A 27,922-nucleotide genomic window follows, 5' to 3' on the forward strand; every position below is an offset into this window, starting at 1 on the left:
GGGTTCTGTTAACATCCTCATAGGGTTAGGTCACTAAGAAAACTGAAGCATAGGGCCTCCCCTGGTGGTGCAGCTGGGCTGCGAAGCTGCCCACAGCCTCAGCAGTGCTGGTTCAATCCCCGGCCGCTGGCGAGGGTCCCACATGGCACGCAGACCTCTCCTGCCGTGCCTGCTGCTCTCCTTAGCAGTGTATTTCGTAGGTCTGCCCTGTTCTGTTCCCCGCTCTGGCTCTGGTGAATTCTCTCACCCTCCCGCGCTTCTGACTGTACCCAGTGCTTGTATAATAAATAAATAAATCTTTAAAAAAATTTATAAAAAAGAAAAGAAAACTGAAGCACAGCGAGGTGAAGTACCTCACTCAGGGTTGCACAGCTAGTGAGGAGTGGTGCTGGGATGCAGAATCAGGCAGTGTGGATCCAGGGTACTCTTGACCAGTACACTGTGGTGCTTTCTGGGAACATAGCCAGGGAGATGTACCCAACGCCAGTGTCACCTAGGAGCTCAAAGGGCTATGAGTCTGCAGGCAAGACAGTTTCTTCCATGATGGGAGGGGAAGTTGATCAAATTTGAAGGAGATGAAAACCAGGCTGCATAGAAGGAAAAAGTTTCTGGAAAGGTGCTTCCAGGAAGGAAACAATCTTTTTTTTTTTTTATAGAGGCATGTTTTATTTCTTTCTTTATTTTATTTGTTTGTTTGTTTTGTTTATACATGCACTGGGTACAGTCAGAAGCACGGGAGGGTGAGAGAATTCACCAGAGCCAGAGTGGGGAGCAGAGCAGGCAGAAGGACCGAAGTACACTGCTGAGGGGAGCAGCGGGCGGCAGGAGAGGTCTGCGCGCCATGCGGGACCCTCCTCCGGTGGCCGGGGAGCAGCCGGGGATCGAACCGGCATCGCAGAGGCCGCGGGCAGCTTCGCAACCCAGCGCTCAACCGCTGCACCACCGGGGAGGCCCTCTTTTAAATTATGTTTATTGAGGTAAAGTTGATATACACTGTCGTATCTCTAGGGGTGATACACATTTGTAGAGGTTTAAGCCTCTAACCCCCCAAAGAAGTACTCTATTTTACGGTGGGTCACCATCCTCTAGCTCAGTGGTCACAAGCTTTGCTGTGCCTCAGAATTAGCTGCAATGCTTAAAAAACCTCATATTTAATAGCTACTGTAGTCACAGCTAATACTGGCAGGCACCTCTGGCACATCATGGGAATGATCAACTGTTCTGGAGGTGTACAGTTTCCCCCAGGAATCCAGCCTGTGCTGCACTATACCTTGTAGCATCAGACTCTACACTGTACTATCATCCTGAGCTTCCCCTGGCCTTCAGAAATATTTTGCTTTTCTACCTGTAACCCAATTGGGACCCTGAGGTAGCTAATGGAAGGGTAGGCCCTGGGCGCTTGTGGAAGTATTAAGTGGGGTTCAGTGAAGAAACCTACCGTTTACTATTGTATAAGTTATATACTTTATACATTCGACTATTGTATACTGAAGTTTTTTCTAGAACTTTTCTTGCATTTGTAAGTAGCGTTGCAGTAAATACCCTTAAGTAGCTAAACCATTTAGCCCTGAAGTTATTTTATTAGGAAAATGTAGAGAAGATCTAGGTGAAATAAAATGTACATGTTAAATGCTTTGAATATATTTTTCACATAACCCTCCAGAAGAAAATTGAGTACTGGTTAACTTACCAACAATTTCCTTGAAGGCTGCCAAGTTTTATCCTTAAACATATTTGTTATTTCAATGGCTAGAATATGACATTGTCTTTGAATTCTGAGATTGAACTTGAAAAATTTGCTTATTTTTAAAAATTACTTATTCAAGTAATTCTAGATATCAGTATCTTAGCACAAAATCTGTGATCCACCAGTAAATGTTTTTATAAGAACTGGAAGTTTATAATACAGAACTTTAAGATGAAATGAACGATGAAGAATGTGTAGTAGGGTCCAGGTGTTTGTGTTTTGTTCCTCTTCCTTAAGGAATAGAGAAATTTTAACCAGTACCAGTACTGTCAAATGTCTAGCATGGAACTTCCTAATGTGAGTTGGACACTCTTTTATATTGAACAGTCCATGCTGAGATACCTCAATTTTACTTCAGACATTTATTACCAAGTTTTTCGTTTTGGGGGCAGCTTCAAAGATGGTGTCTTTACCATTGGTTTCTTTACAAGAGTCCACACTAGCATGCTTGGTACTGTGCTGAGTGTCTGTGCGACGCTGGGGGCCCATTCCTTGTGGAACCTGAGTACGCTACACGTCCCCTTTGCTACTTGAAGTCTCTACGATATGATCTACTTTCTCTTGCCTCTTTGAATAGATCTTTGAATATTAATTTGATTCTTGGAGAACCAAATGAAGTCTTTTCCCTCACCCAGGGAGGTCAGTATTTTATTTTTCTTTTCAATGGCTTTGTGCAGAGAAAAGGGCCTTTTATCTTTCTGAAGACATTTGATTCTCTGGGATGACTGGGCTCACCCACGAGGTTGTTCTGCTGCATGTGGTGGTGTCTGGGTCACTCAGGTGGCTGTGCTCAGCTGGAACCTCTGGCACCTTCCTGAGGGGAGGGTGGGCTGGAATGGTTGGTGGCTCTCCAGTCAGTCCTCTTAAGCAAGCTGGTTCTGTTTCTTTATTTTATTTTATTTTATTTTATTTATTTTTATACAAGAACCGGGGTACAGGCCAGAGGCGCGGGAGGGTGAGAGGATTCACCGGAGACAGAGCAGGGAACAGAACAGGCAGACTGAAGAAATACACTGCTGAGGGGAGCAGCGGGCAAGACAGGAGAGGTCTGCTTCACCATGTGGGATTCTCGCCGGCTGGCTGGGATCGAACCCACACTGCAGAGGCTACAGACAGCTTCACAGTGTGGCGTTCAACCGCCTGCACCACCAGGGAGGCCCAAGCTGGTTCTGTTTCTTACTTGATGGCTCTTAAATGGTAGTGCTCCAATAGCATCCAGATTCTCCGCTCCTAACCGCATCGTCCTTCTGCCTTTCAAAGCCATTTTCATGGAGAGTATGATCAGTGGCATCATGGAGTTGACAATTGACAAAGATGAGCACCGCAAAAAGGCCGCTGGTTAGGTGATTAAGAGGTTGCTGGTAAGAAAAAAGTTAAAAAAGCCAGGCCTCTAGGGCTGGATGATTGGGTTGAGTCATTCCAAGCACCCAGCTCTTTCCTGGGTAAATTTTTTCAGCACTGGCCCTAGTGAGGTACATTTTGTGGACAAGTATCTTTGGAAAACACTGCATAGGGTAACCCTTCTCTGGCGTTTTATAACGCGTGTTAGCATCTACAAGACTCTGAAAAGTCCAGTCACAAGGATACCTGTTTAACTTTGTTGAATCAGCTTTAGTGAAACCTACTTGACCACAGAAATTTTCTTGTTAATACTTACATAACTTTTTCAAAATTGGGATCATACTCAATAGTCTATTTTGTAATACAAAAAGGCGGTGTGTTATCCAAGGAGTAAATTGTTACATCCTCCATTGCTATGAAGAATCAATGTTAGTATTATGTCTGTCAAAACCAAAATTAAGGTAATTTTTTTAGGTCTGAGTGAACTTTCCATCTTTTAAGGGTTGGCTATGTTGCTTTTTTAACAGCACTGTAATTGCTGTCACTGCTGATGTTTTATGAAATATAAATTTGTGACAATATGCTTAATTTTACAATACATTCTAAATAACAAAGTTTTTAGTGTTATGCCCCTTTACAGATGATGAATAAGAGGGAAGTGGAATGAAGTGCATCAGGAGGAGGATATTGAAGGTTAGTTTATACGATATTTATTTTGATACAGAGAATACAAGTTTGAGTTACTGATTTCTGTTTCTGGGAAAGAACCTCAAGCTCGAATGCAAGGCTTTATGAAAACATTTGGAAGTAATTAGGGTTTTTTAAAATTTAGTGGTAGAACCCCATGGCAACTGATGTTGGTGAGTTGTGGCCAAAAAATCAGTTAGAGAAAGTAATTGGCAGAGAATAAGGATTTTATATATGGCTAACACACATCAGATTCCTACTATGTTTGGCACTTTGCTAATGACATTATAATGTATTTGTTCATTTAATCCTTATGACCACCGTTTGAAGTCAGCACCATTATCCTTACATTTTGTAGGTAAGGAAAGTGGGGCTTCAAGAGGGAAAATAATTTTCCAAAGCTCATCCCATAACTGATACAGATGGAGCAGGCCCAGGCGAGGTCTAGAGTTTTGGCCCTTGACACATCTCATACGTACTTTTTTTTCCAGCTGTTATAAAGGGTTGACTAGTTGTTATAAATATATAGACATAAACACACATACATGCATGTAGCAGCAGTACAACCAGATCTCACCCGTGGGAGATGAGGATGGCTAAAATATTTTGGGCATTTAAATTTTCTCTTAGAATGAAACATTGGCTATAGTTGTGATTGACTTTCTAAATGGACATGTGGTTGTTTTCTTTCCCTCCTTAGCAACAAATAATGATTTACTATAATAGTAAAGAGGAATTAAAAATAGAGACAACTAATTTGGTAAGTGAAAAAATGGATTTAAGGGTCCTTGACTAATTACATTGCTTCTAGATAAACTATTGTCATTAAATTATTTTCATCTAAGGGGATCAATCTGAGGTGAATTTGGGGATCTTTTCTCTTAGTGGGTGCATTTCTGGCAGGCAGTGTGATGTGGGAGAAGTGGCGCCGGCCCAAATGTCCATGTGTGTGAGGCTTTGCCTACGTCAGTGACCAGCAGCAGTTCTGGGAGTGGCCTGGAGGATTCCTCTTTTCAGGTTCTGTTTCATCCTCCATAAAAATAGGGACATTTTTCTCACTCCAGAGTCCTTTGATTTAGGCCTATATTCTGTCACTTGATTCAACTGTGTGGGTTAAGTATTTTGAGTGTGTGTGTAGGAAATATTTTAAGAGTATATTGCATTTAATTGTAAAAATCAAGTCCTATTTAAGAGGTGTATGGTAAAAAAAAATGGAGGCTCAGAATAAAATAGGCCTTCTGCAAGCTATATAGTAAGCTAGAGGCATTGAGAAATTAATGCCCCAGAGAGGATTATAGTAACCAAAGAAAGAGTAGGGGTAATTTGGGTTTTTGGAAGATACAGAAATTGTACACCTTTAATAGAGAATAGGGAATAGTATGGGTAAAACAAATAACAAAGCCATAATGGAAGATGAAATTTATACATGACAAGGTATTGATAACTAACTAGGCTTTGATTATATCAATTATATAAATGTTTGCAAACTGTGGTGGCCTATTGGTGGGTAGTCACCAACATTAAAAAATGCGAAATCAGGGCCTCCCTGGTGGCGCAGCGGGTTAAGCACAGCACCGTGAAGCTGTCTGCAGCCTCTGTAGCGCGGGTTCGATTCCTGGCCGGCCAGGAAGATTCCCACATGGCATGGCAGACCTCTCCTGTCACGCCCGCTGCTCCCCTCAGCAGTGTATTTCGGTCCGTCTGCCTGTTCTGTTCCTCACTCTGTCTCTGGTGAATCCTCTCACCCTCCCGCGCCTCTGGCCTGTACCCCAGCTCTTGTATAAAAATAAATCTTTTTAAAAAAAGTGAGATCAGGGCCTCCCTGGTGGCGCAGGGGTTGAAGTCTTAGTGCTGTCCAGCTGTCACCAACCATTGCAGCATGAGTTCGATCCCTGGCCAGCGAGGTAACCCACATGGCACAGCAGACCTCTCCTGTCTCGCCCACTGCTCCCCTCAACAGTGTATTTCAGTCTGCCTGTTCTGCTCCTCACTCTGTCTCTGGTGAATCCTCTTACCCCTCGCACCTCTAGCCAACACCTAGTTCTTGTATGCATTAATAAATAAATCTTTTAAAAAATGCAAGTTCAGGACACATCATGTATAGTAATGGTGGATGCTGTATGGAACTTGTTATGTGCATGGTGTACTGGTCAGACTAAAATGTACTTTTAACTTGTTCATGGTCATTGATGGGAGGTGTATACTCAGTACAAATTAAGATGCTGACTTGAGTTGTACTTAGTTTTAAAGTGGTCTGAATCTTAAAGCCTTTTTTCATGTTTTTTTCTAAATTAGATTTGTTAAAAAAAAAAAAACACTCAAAACAAAGTTATTTTGGGCTCTTTCGGTTTAGGGACCTGAGAGGGGGCCTCATGACATGTCTAGTTACTGTGGGATTTTCGTGTGGCAGGCGCCATCTTGTGGCTTTTGGGGTACAGTGCACTGTACTCCCTTTAATAGAACACTTGCAAATCTTGTTTCTGATGTCCTGAGTTGTACAAATGGCCAGAGCTTGAAGTTAACCAATGGAAATTCAATTCTCTGCCCACTAAATGCCAGTAGCACTGCCAAAGTGGTGACAACTGAAAGCATCTCCAGTCATCACCATGTCCCCTGGGGGCAAATTGCCTCTGGTTGCGAAGCACTGCTGGGTTATAGAGGAGCAGTGTGTTCAAGGACTAGGTCTCCTGTAGCCCCAGTCGGGCCTGGCGAACATGCTCCTTAGTAGGGCTGGGGACTATGCTTTCTGAACACCTTTTTCCACTCTTCTGTAAATAGCCACATGAGATCTTTAGGGTATCTTTTGGCTCAACAGACTTTCAGAAGTCAGCTTTTGAAGGAGCAGTTTATAAATGGCACTGAGAAGGGCTGCATTTAATCCATTTTATTCATGGGGCCATTCATTACATTATCTACTGACTATGTAAAGTGGTGAGTCGGTATATTTTCCCTTACTTGTTAGTAAGGGAAATACTAAGCTGTCTTCCTTGTAAACATACAAAGATGATGAGGCTAGAAACTCTCCAAAGAAACTATTAATCATGAAGATGCAGGCTTATGCTTTTCAGATTGGAAAGAGGAAATCTGAGAATAGGATTCTAATCGTATTGGAAGTATTGGCTGACAAGATTATGGCAATCCTGAACACAAAAGCACTAGCTGTCTCCAACTTTAGTAATAGGTTGACTACTAGAATTTTGACTGTAAGCTAGCATTAGAAATAATTTGCTGCAGCAAAGGGTTATAAATGGCAGTTGGATTCCCTTGTCCATGTCCAAATACACATCATGAATCACCTGCCATTTATCACAGAACTCAAAGATTTCAGCTAGGACGACGACACTCCCAATTCCATACTCCCAGTTGCAGTGATGGCCTTCCCTGGAGTGAGGCGTTTTCTTGAGTATTAGGAGTGGTGAGTATGGGGGACAGGGTACCAGCTGTCCTAACTACACGGCACATTTATGGGCAATCACAGTAAAGTCATTGCCCATCAGCAAACGGAGTGGTGAAGTAGCACAGGCATTCAGCTTTGTACATGGTCATTTGTGAAGAGCAAGCTCCATCGACTTAGGGATTCGACTTTTGTTAGAGTTTACTTACACATTGGGTACAAGATGAAAGTGTGAATTTAGAGAAAAGGGAGGTCCAAAGGGTTTTAGGTCATACACAGGGCAGTGAGGTCGGGTCAGCTTTCCCTACCAGACACCATGGAAGGAGACTGCTCACAACCTATTCTTTCCAGTCACCTTCAAAAGTGAGCCACGGTGGGGTAATGTCACCGGAAACTAGAACTAGCCTTCTGGGCTCAGTCTGTTTCCACCTTTGCTAGCTAGCGGTATGACTGGTGTTTGTAGTTACCTGAGCTTTAGTTACCCCATCTGTAAAGAACTGCAAGTGTGGCTTTGAGGAGTAAATGAAGCAAAGCAGCTAAGCTGCCTGACACGATGCCTGACACATGCCATGAACGCCACAGGTGTCAGTTATCGTCGTTACTAGAGATTCAATCTGACATTTCTTCCTTTGGAATGAATAACTGTCTAAGTTGGACACTATTTATATTCTCTGAAAAATGACTGACACAGGATGGTAATGAAGTGATGAACCTTGTTTATTGAGAAGTTTCAAGCATCACAACCTGAGGTGAGGAAGTATTTTTCAGTTCAGTTTGTCGAAATACTTCAGTTTTCCGGCTGGATCCGGGATTATCTGTTTAAAAAAAAGCAAATTATTCATTTTAAAAGCCAAAATACATCATTAAGTCTGACATTAGTTGCCCGCCTCTTGACTGAAGAGATGTGCTTCTGTGTACCAAATTATTTAGGAAAAATTCAATTTGTCCTACCTATTAATCTCAACTATCCCAAAAGGCAAATAATTTGTTAATAAATTAACATCTGTACTCAAGCACCCCAAAATTTACTTACAGCTCTTCTCTTGGCCACCAGGCTTTCATGACATCTTCAGGTTTGATCTAATTAAATCAAACACATTAAGAGAGCATGGCTACAGATGTTAATGTATTTTTAAAATCATCTGCTGATGAAATGATGGTATGCCACAACCTGAAAAGGGGGCAGTGTTTTCAAATGCATTCTCAAGAGGCAAGAATGCAACCTTTTAACTTCAAACTGTGAAGAAGAACAAATACTCGGAAAGAAGTGTTCCCGCCTCGAGCATCACAGCCTTCGAAACCAACTTGACTTTTTGGAAATTTGCAATATAATTTGACATCCTATTAACTGCTTCTTGCCTAGTTATAGGTAAAGTATATCTATCCTTATTTAAAAAATTATCTACCAAAATCAGCTTACAATAGTTCTGTGTTTTTTAATACCCAACAGGACAGGTTTATTATGAAAGGGAAAGGAAAGACCGTGTGCAGACACAAGCAGGCAGAAAGAGCTGCCTCATTCTGTTTTCTTCAGAATTTTTCCTTAGCATTTAGAATAAATGTTTTCTAATTTTTAGGCATCACTTCAAGGAATATTCTGTCTTTACCAATTTATAATCTCTTGCATTTAAATTCAGCTTGCAAGTACTTGTGGCTCTCTACTATGTGCCAACGGTGTGCTGGGCATGGGGGAGATACATAAGTAACTAGCAATGTCCCCGACCTTTGAGGCTCATGCAAGCACATGGTGAAGTTGTATGTGTGCACAACAGTTTGATGCACAATAGGACACAGGTTGTGTGACTCCACGGAGGCTGAGGTGCCATCAGGGCAAAACTCAGGGAAGGTGGCATGTCTTGAGAGATGAGAATTTAGAGGAAGGGAGAGGTCTCCCAGGCTTTTATAGGAAGGAAGCACTAAGCAAAGATAGATAGGTGTGAAACAACAGGGCTTATTTTGGAAAAAGATGAGTGACATGTTTTGGCTAAACACAACACGTGTGTGTGAGTCCTGGAGAAGGATCTGGACAGGCCCAGAGTAACAAAGAATGTGAAGGCTCACTGGCCATACAAGCACCTGGACTTTGTCCTGTGAGTACTGCAGAGCCACTCAAAGGTTCTGGCCTGGGGACTGCCATGCACTGGCAGATGGGAAACTGAGATCAGGGAGCTATCACGAGGGAACTGAGGGAGATGGAGATGAAAACCTCATCCCTCTTCGAAGAAATGTCACCACGTGCTACGTCCTCTCTCCAGCTACTTTTCTTCTCATCCTCAAAGCTGTCTTTCTTGAACTAGTTCTTCATAATTGCCTCATTTCCTCTTATTTCACCCCCATCTTTGGACTACTCCAAAGTAGCTGCTGCCTTTACTGTGCTCACCACCGACTCCCCAGTCAGTTCACTGTACTCCAACCCGCCATGCCAGCGGACCCTGGCGTCCCTGTTCCAGCTGCACGGGCCCCTTTCTGTTCCTTGGCGGGCTTGGCCGGCTCACTCACCTTGGGCCTCTGCCCTTGCTGTTCTTTCTGTGCTATTCTTTACGTGACTGGCTCCCTCTTCAATCGAGATTCAACTCAAATGTTAGCTTAGAAGTTTTCCCTGACATCTTTCTCCCCACCCCAGGCGCTATCCCGCCAACTCCCTTTGACCTGTTTCTAAAAGCATCTGCTGCAACCCAAAGCTAGAAGTAGAACGGCACTCCAAGGGTTGGGACCTTGGCTGTGCTGTTCACTAGCAGATTCTGTTTGGCTGTCACAGCAATTTGAACAGTTGCCATACAGTAGGTGAACAATAAATGTCTGCTGAAAGAATGCCCAGACAAACAGGGTAGAACAGTGGTGGCCAGGGGCTGTGACTAGGGCAAGAGGGGAGCAGTGAAGGACAAAGAGCCTTCAGTTATAAATAGTTAAGAATAATTTCTGGAGATCTAATGTACAGCATGGTGACTGCAGTTAGAAATACAGTGGTGTACACTTGAAATCTGCTTTAAGAGTAGATCTTAAGCATTCTCACCACACAACAAAAGGTAACTTATGTGAGGTGACAAATTTGTTAATTAATCCGGTTGTGGTAATCATTTCACAATGTATACACCTATCAAATTTTCACATTGTACACTTTAAATATACAATTCTTATTTGTCAGTTATACTTTAGTAAAGCTGAGGGATAAAAAAGAATACCCAGATACAGTATGTGATAACGTATGTGCATTTTCTTGGAGGGAGAACACAAGGGTTTCATCAAATTCTAGGCCCCCCCAAGTTAATCAAGTAGATAGTCAACATGTTTTCTGAATGCATATAAAATACTCATCCTAGAATATCATTCATAGTAAATTTATACTTGTTGGGAGCTCTTGGTGGTCTTTTAGCACATGCCTGTGGTTCATGGTGAATTTATCAGTCACTTGGTTTTGCTACAGCTCCCAGGGGGAAGTGCACCCTACCTAGGAGATGTATTTGGAAATACTTTTTAAGATTTCTCAGATGATGCCTATAGCTTCTGATTCATATTTCTAGCTGTAAGCCTCTGATCATCACTGCAAACTAATCTACTTTATGATTTAAAGTAACGAGTGCTCTAAGTACTTTCAATGAATAACTTTAAATCCTCTTTGAGATCCATCATATCTATGTAGAGATAAATAAATTTGGATTGTAACATTAACTTTGGTCTGCAAAGGCAAAGCTGTTTGCAAACCTATCAAAAACTGTTTCAAAACCACTGAACTGTTCCTTTACCTAATCTGAGGTTACAGAGTAAATCCTACCTTCCACTGTCTTTGGCTAGTGGCACTTTTTGTTTTGCTGGAACAAAGTCTTAGACGTGTGTATTTTTCTGTTATCCTAAGATAACAATTTCTTCTTCCAATGTTCTATAGTATGTTTCAACTTCCTAACTACAGTTTGTGTAAAATGCTTGGTTTTTAGAAGATAAACATATTACTTAAAAAGGTTCAAGCAAGTTCCCAAATTGTACTTTGGCCAGCGACTACTTCAGGGATTGTCTACAAATTATACATCCTCCATAAATGAAAGCATGAGTGCACCCATTTTAGTCTTTTCTTCCTTCAAATGATAATGGGGGGAAATCATTAGTTTCAATGCTAATGAAGTCAGATTTTCTCAAAAGTTTTCAAATAGATCTAGGAAGGTTTTGCTTGTGACTTTTTTGTTGGCTACAACATAGGAAGAAATTCAAAATATGATCTCAAAGACCTCTAAATTTATTCTACCCAGTCTCCACTATTTGCTTTGTTTATTTTTAATGGTATAGTTCTCTGGGATAGGCTTTAAAATTCACAGTATTAAGCCCTATATTCTTTCTCCAGTTTTAGCTACTTTCCCTACAGGCCAAAGAGTACTGGGTTTCATGATTTCTGCCTAGCCATGTTTACTTTTACAAAATCAAAACAGTTCTAGTACAAGGAACAGTTATCCTAAGGCTGTGGGGGTTTTTTGGCCTCTGTCATTCCCTTAACAAGAAACCAATTTGACTTACTGTTTCACTACCGGGCTTCCAACCAGCAGGGCAGACTGAAAGGAACAAAAAGACAACAAACAGAGTTCAGTTCTCTTCAGCGACTCTTGGCTTTTCTTTTCCAAGTAAAACTGAAAACAGCATCTATATTAATGAGACTATTTTCTAGGTCATTGAATACTTGACTTCTGTTAGCTTGCTTGTGTGTGTGTGTTGCTTAGTTTGCCTATTTGTACCAAAGAGTTTTAGCCACAGAGCTTATCAGCAGGCAGCTAATCTTGTCGTTATGTTTAGTTACATTTACAATATAAGAAATCAAATTGAATATTGCTCTAACAAAGTTGAAAAGTTTCAGGATCTGGTGAGCTGAAAAGTCTGGGCATGGCAGAAATTTCCCAAGTTGATATAAACCATGTCTGCCATGGTTCTTGCAGGATTTTGTGGTATGCCAGGGCTTGCTGTTTGTCAAACGAGACTTTAAAATTATTCAGAAAGAAGGATTTCCCTTTAATTTAGAGTGTACCCTGACTTAAGTGCTGAGTTACACTTTTGAAAGGAATATATAATATGTTCTATTTTAACAAAATTTGACCTTTTTCCCTACCTCGAAAACTCTGAGTGAAAGGATGAGTTGATAGACTGGTGTGATACTGAGTAACTGAGGATTACTGAACTATCTTGAAGAAAAAAGCTAAACGAAATAACGTAAATCCGCCAACAAATACTGCCAGATTGGTACAGTATATCCTTACTTAATGAAATGACATTATTCAAGGACCTGCTGTACATTTTAAGTTTCTAGCAGTATAATTTGAAAAATGGCAGTATCAGAAACTTTTCTCTTTGAGCTTATCCAAGGACTGTTGCAAATAATGAAAATTTTTACAGCTTAGGCTATACTAATGCTATTTTGCTAAAAGCACTTTAAAGAATAATTTGATCTACTAAAAAAGATAGGGCAATAATTTGAAAACAATAATCAGAACATTTTGAAGCCATCTTACAACTTTTAGAAGAAGAAATAAAGTAATTATACTGCTGCTAGCTCAACTTAAAAAAATCCAGAGACTATGATGTATAGAAGGGCAGGATACCTTCTCCATGTTTGTCGGTGTACTGGAATGCTTGAACCAAACGCAGTGTCTCATCCACTGACCTACCCACAGGAAGGTCATTCAGAGTAATCTGTCTCAGGATTCCTTTGTCGTCAATAATGAAGAGGCCCCTGTAAAACATAAGAATGGTAGAGGTGAGCCCATTTCTTTCCTCAGTGAGGCCAAATACCAGTTAACATGAATCCTTCTACCATCCACAAATAAGGAAGTTACACAGAGCCAACAGAACCAGCTTACCACCTACTACTTGGCTGGTGCACATGTACATTCACGTACCTCCACACTCACACTTATCTAGTGTTTAATCTGGAATTCTCACTATAAAACTCTAAAGTAAACTTTAACTCAAAGAACTTTATTGTCTTTTAAAGTCAATGTGGATTTCAATGCAATACTTTGAATTAGAAAAAAGGTTTCAGTTATTGGGGCTAGTGCTTGTATACCAGTATTATAAGTAATAATGAGATATTTTTAATAGAATTATATGAAATTACCTGTTATATGAAATTTTATTTTACAATCTTATTAAACATTATTCCAGTGTTTTGCTTGCCCTACAATACATTTTTTGAATGAACAACTTGGTGTCTTTAATTAGGGCTCACTGCCCTTGGTCCAGATCAACTTGGCCAAATTGTTAATTTCTATTCACAAGGGGTGTTCTTTCATGTAGCTACATTCGTCAGCAATGGTGACCAACTCTGTTCTGAAGTGAGCCTGATCTCACAATTTGAATTTGCCTTTATCACGCATACCAACACACAGCCCAGGAAAGCAAATTCGCCTTTTCTTGCGCAGAAAAATTCTACCTTCTGTTATGTTTTAATTTTGTGAATTGCTCTTTGGTAGATTTTTGAGACTAAGACAGTTGCCATATTTGCAGTATGTACGTATGTCTCTTTCACAGAGAAGAGAGGTCATTCTTATCAAAAATAAGAAAATAGCAACAGATACCTCAAAACCACCCCAGGAGCTACAGGTAGCAGGGAAGTTTTCAAATGTCTGTAGGAAAATGCATTTCAATTTAGAGTTCTATATCCTGCCAAATTATTAATCAAGCCTGAGAGCATAATAAAAAACATTTTTAGACATGAAATACCTCAAGCTTTTTACCTTCCAATGCCCTTTTATTAGGAAGCTAAAAGCTTCTATCCTGCCTGCTCTTCTACACATCAGTCTTTTGATTTTTTAATTTGAGCAAGCAGCAGTATAATTACTTTGATTTCTTCTCCTAAAAGTTGTAAGATGGTTTCAAAATGTTCTGATTATTGTTTTCAAATTAGCTAAAGCTAAAATTTAGCTAAGGCTGAATGATATATGATATGTGCTTCACAAAACAAGGGATTAAATATAAATGACAGCAGGCCTGGGAGGCAGAAAATGGGCATCTAACAAAGTTAAAGGTTAAGTCCCAGGATGCTGGAGAACAAAGTGTTAGGAAAACAGTTCTGTGTGGCAGGCCCAGAGTGGTCAGTCTGAATTGAAACAAGATGAAGGTTTCTATAAAAAGGCAATTGGCAGAGGAAAATTAAAGTATGATTCAGAGGGGTTGCAATTCAGCTTGGGGAGTTTAGGAAGAATTAGCGATGTGTATATAGAAACTATGAGACAGAAAAAAATGAAATAGTTTATTAGCTACAAGAAAATCAAAGTTTACCAGAAAGGAAATGTAATCCCAAGCACACTACATTTTAAGAGCTTAGCAGTGAAAAATGTATAATGGAAACACCCGTAACACCTTGGGAAGATAAATTTGGGGATGGAGTAAGAAAGATAATCTCGTTTATCATGACAAATAATGTCAAAATTGATAAATCCACTACGAGTACAACATTCAGACATATGGAGACAAACAGTGAAAGCAGTAGTTAAAGAGTTGAGAGCAGCCTCCTCCAAGAAGCAGGGTGAAGGACAGGGAGGGGACTGTTGCTTAAAACAATGTGACTTTTAAATATGTGCATGAAACGTTAATGAAAATAAAAATAATTGAAAGAGGAAACTATTAGTTATAATTACATAAAATAGCTGTAATAGACTTTGAACTTTACTTGGTTAATGTTCAAATCCAAATTTTACAATTGCCTCAGTCTTTTTAGTGGCATATTTATTCTTTTGGGAGTAAACTCTGTGAAAGCTGAAACATCAGACTTGGCAAGTACAAAAAGAAAAAAGAAACTATTTTGGTGATATATGATATAGTATGAATGAACCTTGAGAACATTAAGCTAAGTGAGAGAGGCTAGTCATAAGCCCAAATAGGAGTCCATTCATAGGAAATGTCCAGAACAGGCAACTATAAACACACAAAGTAGGTTAGTGGTTGCTGAGGGCCAGGGGCAGGAGACTGGGGGAAATGGGCAGTCACTGCTCATGGGCATTGGCTTCTTTTGTCAGGTAATGAAAATGTTCTAAAATGGACTGTGGTTGGTGGTTACCCAGCTCTGAGTGCACTAACAGCCACTGACTTGTACGCTTTGAATGGGTGAACTATATGGCATATGAAATACAGTCTCTCAAAACTGACAAAAAACACAGAATTATTAAAATATTTACAACATTCACATAAAACATTTTCAAAAGCAATCATTAGCACTGTAAAGCAAATCAACACTATAACAAAATTAAAACTGCTTTAAGCCAAAATTGCCCTTTTTTCTAATAATTATATTAGCATTTCTTACTCAAGGAACCCAGTGAGAGCTGTTGGGTAAGATATTTAATTTTTCCCATTCCAAAGATGCAGATTAATGCAGTCAATTTGGAAAGAGGAGAAAGAAATGGACAAGGTGTTTTGGGACTTGGGTTCAAGTCTGGGCTCTACCATTAACTAATTATATGACTGGCTAAGTTTATGGAATGCTATGAATATGTTTATCTGTAAAATGACACTGTTGGTCAAAGACTTTTAATCTTCCAGCTCTGTCTATGACACACAGTTTAAATAGGACACTCACCGGTTATTTTAAATACTATCTGCAATATTTTTACAAAAAGAATATTTCTTGATCATCTGACTCCATGTCAAGGAGGATTACAAATATATTTGGATTTGTGATAATGTGAAACCACTGAAAAGTACCTAAGTGTGTGGCCGGAGTCTTCCAGATACACGCCGTAGTCTTTTGAGATCTGATGGGTCAAATCTGAAAGAAGTGGGATCTTCAGTGATCCAAGTCCTCCTTGTTTTCGTGGAGTATTAATCCTGAAACAAACAGAACAGTTACCTCCTCAGAGTTAAGTAAAAGACATATACCAGAACAGCACTTTCTCTGCATGTGCACGCACGCATGCACGCATGCGCACGCACGCACACACACACACACACACACACACACACACACACACTTTCTCTAACAAAAATAATATTCACCAAATTTTTAATGTATAGACAAACTATTTTACTAATCTCTAAAGATAACACATTTAAATTGTTTTTGTTTCTGCTTTAATAAACATGGCTGGAAACATCCTTGTATTCTCAACTTCGTATGCTAGTCTGGTTCATTCCTAGAAGTGGAAGTGACAGATCAAAGGGGATGTGCTGTCATAACGTAACCTTAGAATTGTGACAAGAAGACAGAATACAAGGGGTGACATTTTAATATTTTAAGAGACAAAGAAATGCAAAGTTCACTTGAAGTAGTGAAGGAAGTTACAATTTCAGATGTGTCATTCTTCAGATGTAAGTATTCTGTAATCTTAAATGGGGGGGTGTAGACTGGTGTCCCACTGGGAAGGCACAGACCTAGCAGCTAGGAAACAGGAAAGCCCTGCTTCAGATGTCTGCAGCCCCAGTTCTGACATCCAAGTAGAAATCTCTGGCTGGTATGAAACCTATCCAGCTGAGAATGTATCCCCCAAATTTCCTCAGAATCCCAAATTAGTTGGAATGACGACTTTTTCCTCAGTTTATTTGTGTCTTAATACCATGAAGATCCAGAATTACTAGAGAAAAGAAGCAAATTAAACCCACAGTTTTAATATATTATACTTAATCAGTACATATTTATATATTAAGTTATTGATAAAGCTTAAGAAAATTTGGCATATTAGAATAACATACACTTTGTGACTCCAATTTAAAAACATGTAATTGGAAATCTTACTCAGTTTATTAATAGTAAAGAAACATTTTAAAGGGTCTTAAGACACATAACATTTATTTTTTAGACTTGCAAGAACTGCTTAAGTTCTTGGGAAGGTTTGTCTGAAAATTGAGATGCTTAAAGAAATCAAGTATATTACATAATTGCATTTTAAAATATCTAAGAATTAATTATGAAGGGAACCAATTTAAGTTTTAGTTATATATTTTAATTATATATGTATACAGATATGTATATATATAATTGCAAATGGATAAAAACTTATTTTGAATGTTACCTTAAAAACATCAATATGAACAATTCAAATTTTGAAACATACGCCTAATTGTTCTCCAGACATTCTGAACCAAATGGTCATTGTTGTCTGAACCAAATGTGTCACTTCTTCATATCTTTGTAAACAGTGCATGAAAGGTTTCAATATTTGAAATCTTGGCCAATCAATCAGGGAAAAATGCTATATTTTGTAATTTTAATTTGAAATTCCTTGCAATTACTTATGTGGGATATCTTTTCATGTTTAATGAATTTCTAAAAATTATTTTAAAATTAACTATAAAATCACTGCTTCAGCTTTTTTGAATTTGGCTTAGCTACTGTATTTTAAATTTTTTTCTCCAGACTAATTAAGGTCAGCCAATTTATCATCATAAAGTTATCATAAAAGTCAGTTATTTTGCTATGGATATTATGTCTTTTGCATTTAACTGTTACCCCCAATTTTGAAGTGTCCTATAAAATCCTTCAGCATTTTTACCATAACTTCACTGAACTAGCAGCTCTTAGATAAATCTGTTTACAAACTGCCTGATAAATGACAACATTCTTAACATGGTAAGAGTTGTTTGCCCAAACTTTAAGAGTAAATCCATTCTTTTTTTTTTTTTTTTTTTTGTGGGACCCTCGCCGGCGGCCGGGGAATGAACCTGTGCTGCAGAGGCTGCCCGCAGCCTCGCAGCCCAGCGCTCAAACGCTGCGCCACCAGGGAGGCCCAAGAGTAAATCCATTCTTTCCCCTATAAATACAGGTGTAAGATACTGACCAGGCCAAATGGGTGAACTGTGAATCAACGGAGCATGCTACCACTTCTGCGTTTATGGATCTGAATTCTTCAATTCTATCACCAAAGGCGATAATTTCGGTTGGACACACAAAAGTGCTGAAAAAAAAAATCAGTATTCTCAAATACACATATACACCTGAGGTTTCATATGCTTTAGTTTTTATATAAACATCTTCAGTATATAAAAATGCATATTAAGAATAATTTTAAATACTAACCTTTTTCAAGGTGGAGTAGTCTGAGACTGCCATTTAATCAAGTATCATTTAATTGGAAAACATCTATTACAGAGTTCCTCATGGCAGCAGCTCCCCCCAATTTTATTAGCTTTAATAATACTCTGTATTTATATAGTGCGTTACAATTTTCAAAGGATCTATACAACTTTTACATCATTTCAATATTTAAAAAAATTCCTATATCCACCTTCTGAGCTAGATGCCTCTCTATTTTGGTGATGAGGAAATGCTCTCCCATTCCTCTCCCTTTCTTGTAAGGCCTCTTCCACCTTGTCTCCCCATCCCATGGCAGCCACGAAATTTTACTCCGTTATTCTTTCATGTTGTCAGAAGGGCATATTTGGAGAATATCGCCTTAGGGTAGTATTTTTCAAATCATAGTAGGGGCACCTTAAGCCAATTTACTGAGTTCCAACCAACCAACATTTAAAAAGATGAAATGGAAAACAGGAGACTCCATCAGCCACAGGGGAGGCTATGAAACATGTATGTATGAGTGTGTATGAGAGTTTTCAGGGGAGAGATTACATTTACCAAACTTAACTCCAAGTTGGCTTTAGCACTGGGAGTTTCTGAAAGTGAACAGGGGGGAAGCGCAACTACGGGAAGGAGGTGGGGAAGTGGCCACTGACTATCTGGTCTGGAAGTTTTATACTATTTGAATGAGCACGGCTGCACGGAGGCACACAGACTGAATGTTCTCTGTGTATGTGGCTGTTTTGGGTGGCAATGAAAAATGTATGTCCTACTGTGTGTTTGGTCAAGAAAGTTTGGGAAGTGTTTATGTAGGGGGTGATAAGTTCCTACCACAGCCCAATAACGGGCTTTTCAAATGTATCAGTTGTTCAAGTGAATGACTGCGACGTGCAAGCAGACAGTTCTAATCTAGATAACATCCCTGGACACCTGGGCTAGAATATGTATTTTTAATATTTTCCAAAAGGTAGGCATAGTCAGCCCTTGCCTTCCTTCCTATTATCCCAAGAAATGCTACCTAGAGACACATTTGCCCAAATTCTTAGTGAGGATGGAGAAAAAGTGCTGGCAGGAAACTGATAGGTTACATTTGTGACTTTCCTCCTTGGAAACTGCGGCAAATGGCCCAGAACTCTTCCTTCTTTCACCAGGCCCAGAGTCTGAATGAGGCAGAAGCAACAGAAAGGAGTTCTTTTCCCTGGAAGACTACTGCTCATGTCACATTCTGACTTGCTGCGTCTTATTCATTATGGAGTTTTAAATAACACCAGAGAAACAGCATAACAGCATAACAGCTATGTTAGAATAATTTCAAAATTTAGGCTTGGTGTCATATGTACTTAACAAATGTGTTAACGTTTTGGTTTTGTAACAACATGAATTTAGAAGGCCTATTTTCTGCATTTTAAAAGTTCTACTTCTGGCTTCTATTAGGAAATATGGGTTTTAGCTAGTCAAGTCACGATATTAGATGATTAGAAAGAAGGAATTTCTTACTAATTTAAAAGATCATGTATTATGTAGATTCATGACTTAAACTCAGTGTACTGATTTTATGAGAATGTGTCCTTTTTGGCTTTGAGTATGGGTCGGCAAACCTCAATGTACAGTCTATCTTATTTTTCTGTAAATAACCTTTGACTGGAACACAAAAACACAGATTCCTTAATGTATTATTTATGATTGTCTTTGTGCTACAGTGGCGAATTTGAGTAGTGACAATAGAGATCACCACAAAACCAAAATGCCTACTATTTGAACCTATATAGAGGCTTAGAGGCAACATATAGAGATGTGTTCAAGTAAATCCTCCTTGCAAGTTTAAATTTTATTTACATAGTTCTAAATTAGTCCTCATGGAAAAAAGACCTGAATATACAGTGGCAAAGAGAAAAGAATCTTCTGCTTACTTTTGGTAACCACAACCTATTCAAATACCAAAAAGATTAAAGTTGGGATAACTCTCTTTTCGGTATCTTTTAACTTTCTTGGAATTTGGAAGACATTCCGTATCTTCCATGTGACTGAAACTGCAAGAGCATTTATTTTGAGTCAACTTCTAGACTGTTTACAAAAGTGCCCACTGCCACAGAGTTAAAATTAGGGAAAAAAACCCACAGTAACACAATTTGTATTAATAGGTAATATTTCTTAAGCTTATACAATATTTTCAGGAAAATTCAAATCACATGAAAGCACCAGATGCAGCAAAGAATAAAAATAGTAAGACCATAGTTAAATGGCATTACCAGAGAAAAGAGCATATTAATTTTCTAGTTAACAGAGACATTATAAAGAGATTTGTGGTGTAAATCTTGCTATGAAATGCTTTTTAAAATATTATCAGTCCATTTTCTTGCGTTAGTAGGTATAGCTTAATGAATATAATTGTAGCTTTTCTCCGATGATTACAGTGGTAACATCATCATGTAGTGGTAAGTCATTGGGGGCAATGAATTATGATTCTGAAATATCTAGAAGTTCTTGAAAAAATTCTTCATCTTAGCTTGCCTTTTACGAATCAAGAGCTAAAGAAAATAATTTCTTCTTATTTGATGTTCTTGAATGATGATTGATAATGACTGAGACTTTACTAGCTGTTATGTACGTGTGTTACTTACAAATCAAGTGGGTAGAAGAAGAATACCAGGTATTTCCCACGGTAATCACTTAACTTGAGCTCCTTAAATTCTCCATTTATTACAGCTGTTCCTTCCCAATGGGGTGCTGGCTTAGAAACTAAAAAAAAAAAAAAAAATTATAACATTGAGAAAGTTATGGGATAACAGGACATCCTTAGGAAATCACTAAAGATCAGGGTTTGGTGAAGCAGTCTGACGGAGCTTATGGACTTCTCAGAATAAGATATAGGATTACAAAGGAAACCAATTACACTGAAGTGCAGTTATCAAAATAAAAAATAAATTGTTGATAACCCTTTTATTAACACCTTAAAATGGCAAGTTCTAGCAGTGATCTAATAACTATCCAAGATAGCAGTGAGTCGACGATGTTTCAGGATACCTGCAATAACCATCATGTAGCATGAAAATATCCATGATTCCATAGGTGACGGGTACAAGCAAGTGCTGCTGATGCTAATGTGGTTTGTTACAGAGGTTCATAATGGAAAAAAATGCTAAATTTCAGTTGGAGGTTAAACTATTTTGGTTCTATTCATGCTCACAGACCTCCTACATTCTATCCGTGCACTAAACCCTACTGGATATTGCACTATAGACTCTCCAAGTTAATCAACTTCCTGTAATTCAAAGAATTAGATTTTCCGTTCTCCAATGGCAGTCTTTCAGATGTACTAATTAAACGTTTGTGTAGTTTCTCACATACACAAAAAGGACCTGCTGCAGATCAGACTACACTCAAGTAGGAAATTTGAAAATGCATCCTGGGCAGGTGAGAAGGGTAAACGCCCAGGTCATGGGATTATTTTCCTAGAGAGCTTTGAAAGAGGAGATTCCTGCCCCAGCCCTGCTCCCCGCCTGCCTTGGTCAGCTTTCAAGTGACCTGATGGATACTGAATAGTTTGTGCCTCTCAAGGGCATGCTGTAATTCTAGCCAACAGGCTTTGATAATAATATACCTAGATCTTCTGCTAACACATTTACATAGCATTTAAACTTTCAAAACAAATAGATACACTGAAGTCAATACTTGCTTCCAAGTTTGGCTGAGAGTCCTAGAAACCAAGGCTTATAATAGCCAGCATTTATTGTATTTTGTATAACTGCTAGCATTTTTGGTCACTCCAAAAAAGAGACAAATTTAAGATGACTTTCTCTCTGAAGTTAATATACAACATGTGATAGTTTATCTTGAGCCAGCAACCTACTTCAAATAAATATCCTGATGTGATTAGGTAAAGGCAGGAGGGAGAATTAGAAGAGTACTGAACAATCTATGATTTATAGATATATGTTACTACTTAAGTGCAGGTTATAACTGTAATGATCTCACCACCACACTCCATGATGATTTTAGCATATTGGGAATATCAAATCTGAAAAACAAGTATTTGTTCTGAAAATCGTGATTCTAAAAAACTTGAGTTCTTGCTTTAAGAATTGCAGTGTTAAAAAAACCCCCTCATTTATAGAGCCAAAAAAATGCAGTGACTTTGTTAAGATCTATAAATGGAATTCCCAAAGCAGTCCCTTGCATCTATTAAAAAACAAAAATTGTCCTGAATATAGATCCTATAATTAACAAAGATTCTGGCAAATGTAGAGCAGTAGAAAGAATATTTAAATCCTCTCACCCCCCATCCATGCTAACATTTTGATCTCTTCCCTTTCAGACTCTTTTTTAAAGAGAAATTAGAATCATGTTGCACGCCCCCACTTTTAAAGAGAAGCAGGGAATCATTAACTGTGTTTCATATTAATCATTATTTAAAGTATGACTTTAATGGCGCAATATTCCACTTTATGAATAAAAGCCTTGTATCTTTAATTGTATTGGATAAGCCTACAAGTGACGTAGAAATGTGACAAATAGCTAAAATCTGAAAAGGTTTCTGGGAAAAAGGAAATCTATTGTTACAAGTTTTTGCTTCCATGAGCAGACTTGGATGGGATTTGTTCTTATGGGAAATACATGTAGGGCCAGTAAACATTTAAATGACTGATGTATTTCAAACTATCTTCCCAAGCAAGGAAAACCCCCAAGACCTAGAAATACAATGATTTTTAAAAGTGCAAGACTGGGTTTTTAAAACAACCCTCTCAAAAGTTGCTAATTTTCAGTAGGAAAGAAATGCAAATGTTTACAGAAACAAAACAGTTTTTCTCACTTATTGTTCCCACTTCATCCTAAGTCATAACATCCCCTTTAACAATAGGGATTCATAATTGTGAAGCTTTATTTATTTTTTTCACTGAATAACGGTCCAGAATACGCTCTAACTAAACCACAAAAGCCAAACACACTTGTGCAGGCTGCCAAATGAGCCTTAAGAAAAGCAGGTTACTTAAAAGCAAGCAAGGGACAGTCTTGTCCCTTTGTCTCTTTATTCTTTAGCCCACTTCTTTTCGGCTTATCTTAACAACCAGATGCAGCAGGCCACAACTTTCTCAGAATCCACTTAGTCTGACGTGTCCTTCCTGCAAGTGGCCATTAGCTGTGTACACCGGATGGAAATGCAAATAATCAAAAGCCAAACTGGCAGGTCACAAACTTGCCACGAGGTTTATCATCAACCCCAATGTGTTACTTCCAATCTCTTTTTCTCCATCTCCCCACAAAAAGTGGCCAAAGCACACCCTGAAGCAAGTTCTTCATTTCTGAGAAACACAAAGAACACCCTGTAGGGACAGTTTTGGGGGAAGATGGCTTTTAATTGTCTTTAGCACTGGCAACAAAAACAAAAGAAACGTTTGACCTCCTGGGCGGGTCGTTTAGCCACTTTTCTGTTTAAGCAAACTTTCTGGGAATCACTATTGAACTCATCAATGCATTCGTCCCAGAAACAGTACTTGAAAACAGATGTGATGTGCTGCAGGCGCTTTTCGGTGTCTGAGGAAGTGTTTCAGTTTGCACAACATCCTCGATGCCTGCAAGCTCGGGACAAGAGCCACTCCTTTCCCCTCATCTGCGGCTTTTGGGGTAACCACTACTTCTTCCCAAATCTGACCATCCCTGTCTTCAGAGCCGGAACCCTCCTCCGTGCCACCACCCCCAGGAGCGAGCCGGGCCTGCCCAGGGACCGGAGGCAGCGCAGGAGGTGCCGCCCAAGCCAGGTCCCGGGCAGCCATCGAAACCCGCGTGCACGTGTCCCCCGGCTCTCCCCACCTCCCCCCCCCCGCCCTACGCCACCGGGCACCCCACCCCCCACTTGGCGGGCGCCACCTACTCTTGGCTTTGCTAAGGTGCAGGGAGTGGTCGGCGACCGAAACCCGGGACGCTTCCCCCGGGTACACGTGTCCACCCGCGTAGAAGTGGCACTCCTCTTCCCGGGTTCGGGGCTTCTCGTCCGTCTCCCGGCCCCGCAGCGCCCCGGCCCGGAGCAGCAGCAGCAGCAGCGGCAGCAGGAGCCGCCTTCGGCTCCGACCCGGGAGTGCAGTCGGCGCGGCCGGCGGCGGCGGCGCTTCCATGACCGTGCGAGCGGGCACTCGTGCCTCGGCAGGCGCGCGACTCCTCCCGCCGCCAGGCAGCTCCAAGCGCGCGCGAGTTGCCCGCGCGAGTCGGGGCGCGGCCTCGCGAGACCTGCTCCGCCCCCCGACCCCCCCCCCCGCCACGTGGGCGCCAGCCCCGCCTCCTCGCCCCCAGCCCGCGTTCGCGCCTGCGCTCTGGGGCGGGCCCGGCTCGCAGCCTCGCCCAGCGCCGCGGAGGCGACCGGCGGCGTCGCCCGCGACTGGCCTCGCGCGCTCTCGCCCTCCTTCCGCGCCCGGCCGCTGCACGAAGCCGGGCCAGCGAGCGCCTCCGCCCTCTCCCCGAAGCGAAACCAACCCAACCTGCCTGTGAACTGCTTGCATTTGAGCACTGCAAGCTGTGCCCGCCCCTTGGCACGGAAGGGGTGCGGGCAGTGTCGCGACTCCCCTCTAGGTGCAGCCCTTGTAAGTCCTGGCAAAACTTGGGAGAGGAAAGGTCGGACCATTGACTCTCCTCCAGCAGGCGAGGGCAAACAGGTGACTACAGCCTGTCTCCAAGGTGTCTTCCTTTTGTTGATTATTTCAATTGAGATCTCAAAAGTTCCCAGACGCACCGACTTTGTCCCAGCAGAGTTGTGTGTTCTCACAACTCTTCCGGCCCGGAATCCGATCCTTCAGCAGCCGCGCTAGGTCCCCTTCCCCGTCCGTCCCTCCGTCCCTTCGAGCGTCCCGGGAGCTGTCACCTTTCTGAATATGCCCCACAAACCACCCCAACAACTTGTCTTCTATTAGACAGCCTTTCCCCGGGGCGGAAATCGATGCCCAATGCATCTGTTTCCCCAGGCACCTGGCACCTGGCGAGCATTTGCTTTTTATAAGCAGTTGAGCTCGTAAATAACAGCTACTGCCCAACAGCCTGTCCTAGTTTCGGGATGCTCCTGTGATAAACCTGCCCTTTCCAAACTCACCCCTGGGCGCAGTTCTGCCCATTACATGCTCTGTAAAAGTTTAATGGCGCTACAGCTGAAGGACCTGGCTCCCTTCCTCACCCCTTCCCCGCCCCCTACTGCTCGCCCCACGCGGTTCTTCCCAACCCCCGCAGAAGCTGGCTCCCGCACCGTGGCTGCAGACCTCAGCTGCCAGGCCAGGCCTAACTCAACCAACACCGCCTTGGTGCCAGCCTCGGCTGACCCCGTGGGCCCTCCCTCCTGCCTGCCGCAGCATTGTCCCAGGTCTTCCCCCACAAGGCTTCACCGCCCACTGGCCTCCGCCCTTGCTTGATCGCTGGTCTCCACCGGTGACTTTGCCCTTCCGCCCTTGTCTGTTTACACCTCCTGACCCCTCCTTCCCCGTCTCTCACGAAGCCTCACTGCCGGACCCCTCCCCCTCAAAACACAAACAAGCAGCCAAACACCTGAAACGAACCGACTACCTCTGAATGGTTTGCATTTTATACCTTAAACAGACATTTATTCTCCTTTTCCTTGTAGGGGCCCGTGTGAACAGTGCCGTGACCCCCCTCTGCAGTTGTAGCCCTTTTAAGTCCTGGGAAAACTTGGAGACGAAAGATGGAGCCTGGAAAGCAAGCTCTCCAGACCGCTTACTTTCTTCCAGCAGAAAAGCCACACTTTGATGACTTAAGACCCTCGCTAGGTATGTAGTTTTTTTTTTTTTTAAATCAAGACTTGATACGTTCCCAGAAAGCCCTTTCTGCCAGCAGTGTTCTACCATCACCCACTTGCTAAGAGGGCAGGTGACAATTGCAGGAAGAGACAACGCACCCCAGAAAGACGGCAGCCCTCAGCAGCCTTTATACTCCCCTTCTATCCTCCTGTCACCTTTCTGAACCCCGCAGAAGACACCCTAACATTTTGTAGTTTTTCCATTAGACAGCCAGCTCCCTGGGGTGGATAATTGATGTCTCTGTTTCCCAAGGCACCTGGCACCTGGGTGGGCGTTTCCTATTGTAAGCTCTTGAACTTGTAAATAACAACTCCCATCTGCAAGGGAAATGTGGGCTCAAAGAGCTGAAATAAATTTAAATAATGGCCAACAGCCTGTGCTAGTTCCAGGATGCTGTCACACATGGTTGTCTTGCTCCTTGTGACAAACCTGCCCTTTCCAGACTCACCCCTCACCCCAGGAAAAATATGAAGCTACTTCCCCACTGCCCAGGCAGGGAGAGCACATCCTTACCCGTAACACTGTCTGTCACCTCTTCGTTTTCTGGGGGGCCGTAGACTGGAGTCCTCTGGCGAGGTACCTCGCGCTGTTCCCATTCTTCTCCTTCCCTGGCCTCCTGTTCCACATAGAGCGGAGGTGGGGTTCTGGGGGTTCGGGCCTGAGTTCCGGGGATTCTGCCCCGAGGTCGGTTTCGGTGATCCATGCTGCTGGTTGGACAAATAGCCACCAAGCCTCAGTAAATTCTAGACCCTGAGTTGGGTCTCTTACGTTTGGGAAGTAGGAGAGGAAGCTTGGGGTGAGCGTTATTTCCTGAGCTAGGTGCCCCAGTTGGCAGGAGGGGCTGCCTACCAAGTGGGCCCCAGTGAACTTCCCACCCACTGGAGAGAGTGGCCTGGCTGGCCACCCCCAAGTGTCCCTCAGCTTCACTGGAACCCCTTGGCAGCTGACATTCTGGGTGGCACTTGCTCTGAATCCTCTCGTCCAATGATATTTCTCAGCATCTGCGCAAGCATTGTGCGGTCACGGTGGCATCACAAGAGGGCTGGAGGTGGGGACCCTGCACCCAAGGCACTCCCCCTCCTGCGATGGGCAGCTGTCCATATTATTATTATTTTTTTCTGAGAATCTTTTATTTTTTTTTTAAATGCAACTGTCCATATTAATAGTATAAAATCATCAGGCAGAGAGGGTGCTTCTCTATTTAGGATGCACCTCAGAAATGCCCGGGGAGCTTAGAAACATTCATGTATAGGCACCAAGCCCTAGATATGATCTAAGAGGTCTTTGCAGGGGTGGGGCATGGACCCAAGCGTCCATGGTTTCACAACGTCTGTTTAAGAGCCGTCACTGATGGAGGTGAAGAGCACAGGCTGTGGGGTCAGCAGTTTCTAGCTTTCACTCCGAGCTCTGCCTTGCAGCCCGGGGAAATTTATTTAAGCTCTTTGAGCCCACGTTTCACTTGCAGATGGGAGATATTAATACCTGGTCTGATTTCACAACACAAGGGTAAAAACCTATCTTGAAATGTGGGCCACACTTAGGGATTCACTTCTAATGCTTATGGTAGCAGGAACACCGTCATCAGGAGGCAGCAATAACAAAACAAATATCTCCCTGCTGTTAACAGGCTAAAATTCCAGTGACAGTCACAGACATTAGTCAATGGTCACATAAATGTTTAAATGTAAATTTGACACACACTCTTTCTGCTCTCTGTGGGGTCCCAGAGAGATCAAGGACTGTGGGGGAAGGGTCCACCTCACATGGTTGGCTCTGTGATATGGAGGAAGTGCCCGGTGTCATTTACAGCTTCCTTGGAGCACCTCAGGATGTCACAGCCACCGTATTTCCTGTGACATGCCACTTAGACGCTCCCTCAGTCCCCAGCCCTTTTGTGACCCAGGCCTGAGTCGAAGTCCTTCTACACGTGTGATTCACTTGGCTGTTTTTCCTTTTATGGTGATCCGAGACACTGTCTTCTG

The 27,922-nt window shown here is 41.6% G+C and overlaps 1 protein-coding gene across 2 annotated transcripts; it reads right to left on the reverse strand.

Annotated features, from left to right (window-relative positions):
• Window positions 1-7,862: 7,862 nt before the first annotated feature.
• On the reverse strand, window positions 7,863-26,895 carry PRDX4 (peroxiredoxin 4). Of its 2 annotated transcripts, none has more exons than XM_037512612.2 (7): window positions 26,454-26,895; window positions 20,772-20,889; window positions 17,915-18,031; window positions 15,846-15,968; window positions 12,746-12,876; window positions 11,673-11,707; window positions 7,863-7,984 (listed from the first exon to the last, which is right to left on the reverse strand). In XM_037512612.2, exons 1-7 carry the CDS (start codon window positions 26,641-26,643, stop codon window positions 7,934-7,936), a joined length of 765 nt encoding a protein of 254 aa, XP_037368509.1. In that variant the 5' UTR covers window positions 26,644-26,895; the 3' UTR covers window positions 7,863-7,933. The 2 variants fall into 2 exon arrangements, with proteins under 2 accessions (XP_037368509.1, XP_037368508.1); XM_037512611.2 differs by lacking the exon at window positions 26,454-26,895 and adding an exon at window positions 24,020-24,334.
• Window positions 26,896-27,922: the final 1,027 nt, after the last annotated feature.

This window comes from Talpa occidentalis, unplaced genomic scaffold (genome assembly GCF_014898055.3).
Source record: "Talpa occidentalis isolate TD23 unplaced genomic scaffold, MPIMG_talOcc4v2.1 talOcc4.15, whole genome shotgun sequence".
NCBI classification, from domain to species: domain Eukaryota; kingdom Metazoa; phylum Chordata; class Mammalia; order Eulipotyphla; family Talpidae; genus Talpa; species Talpa occidentalis.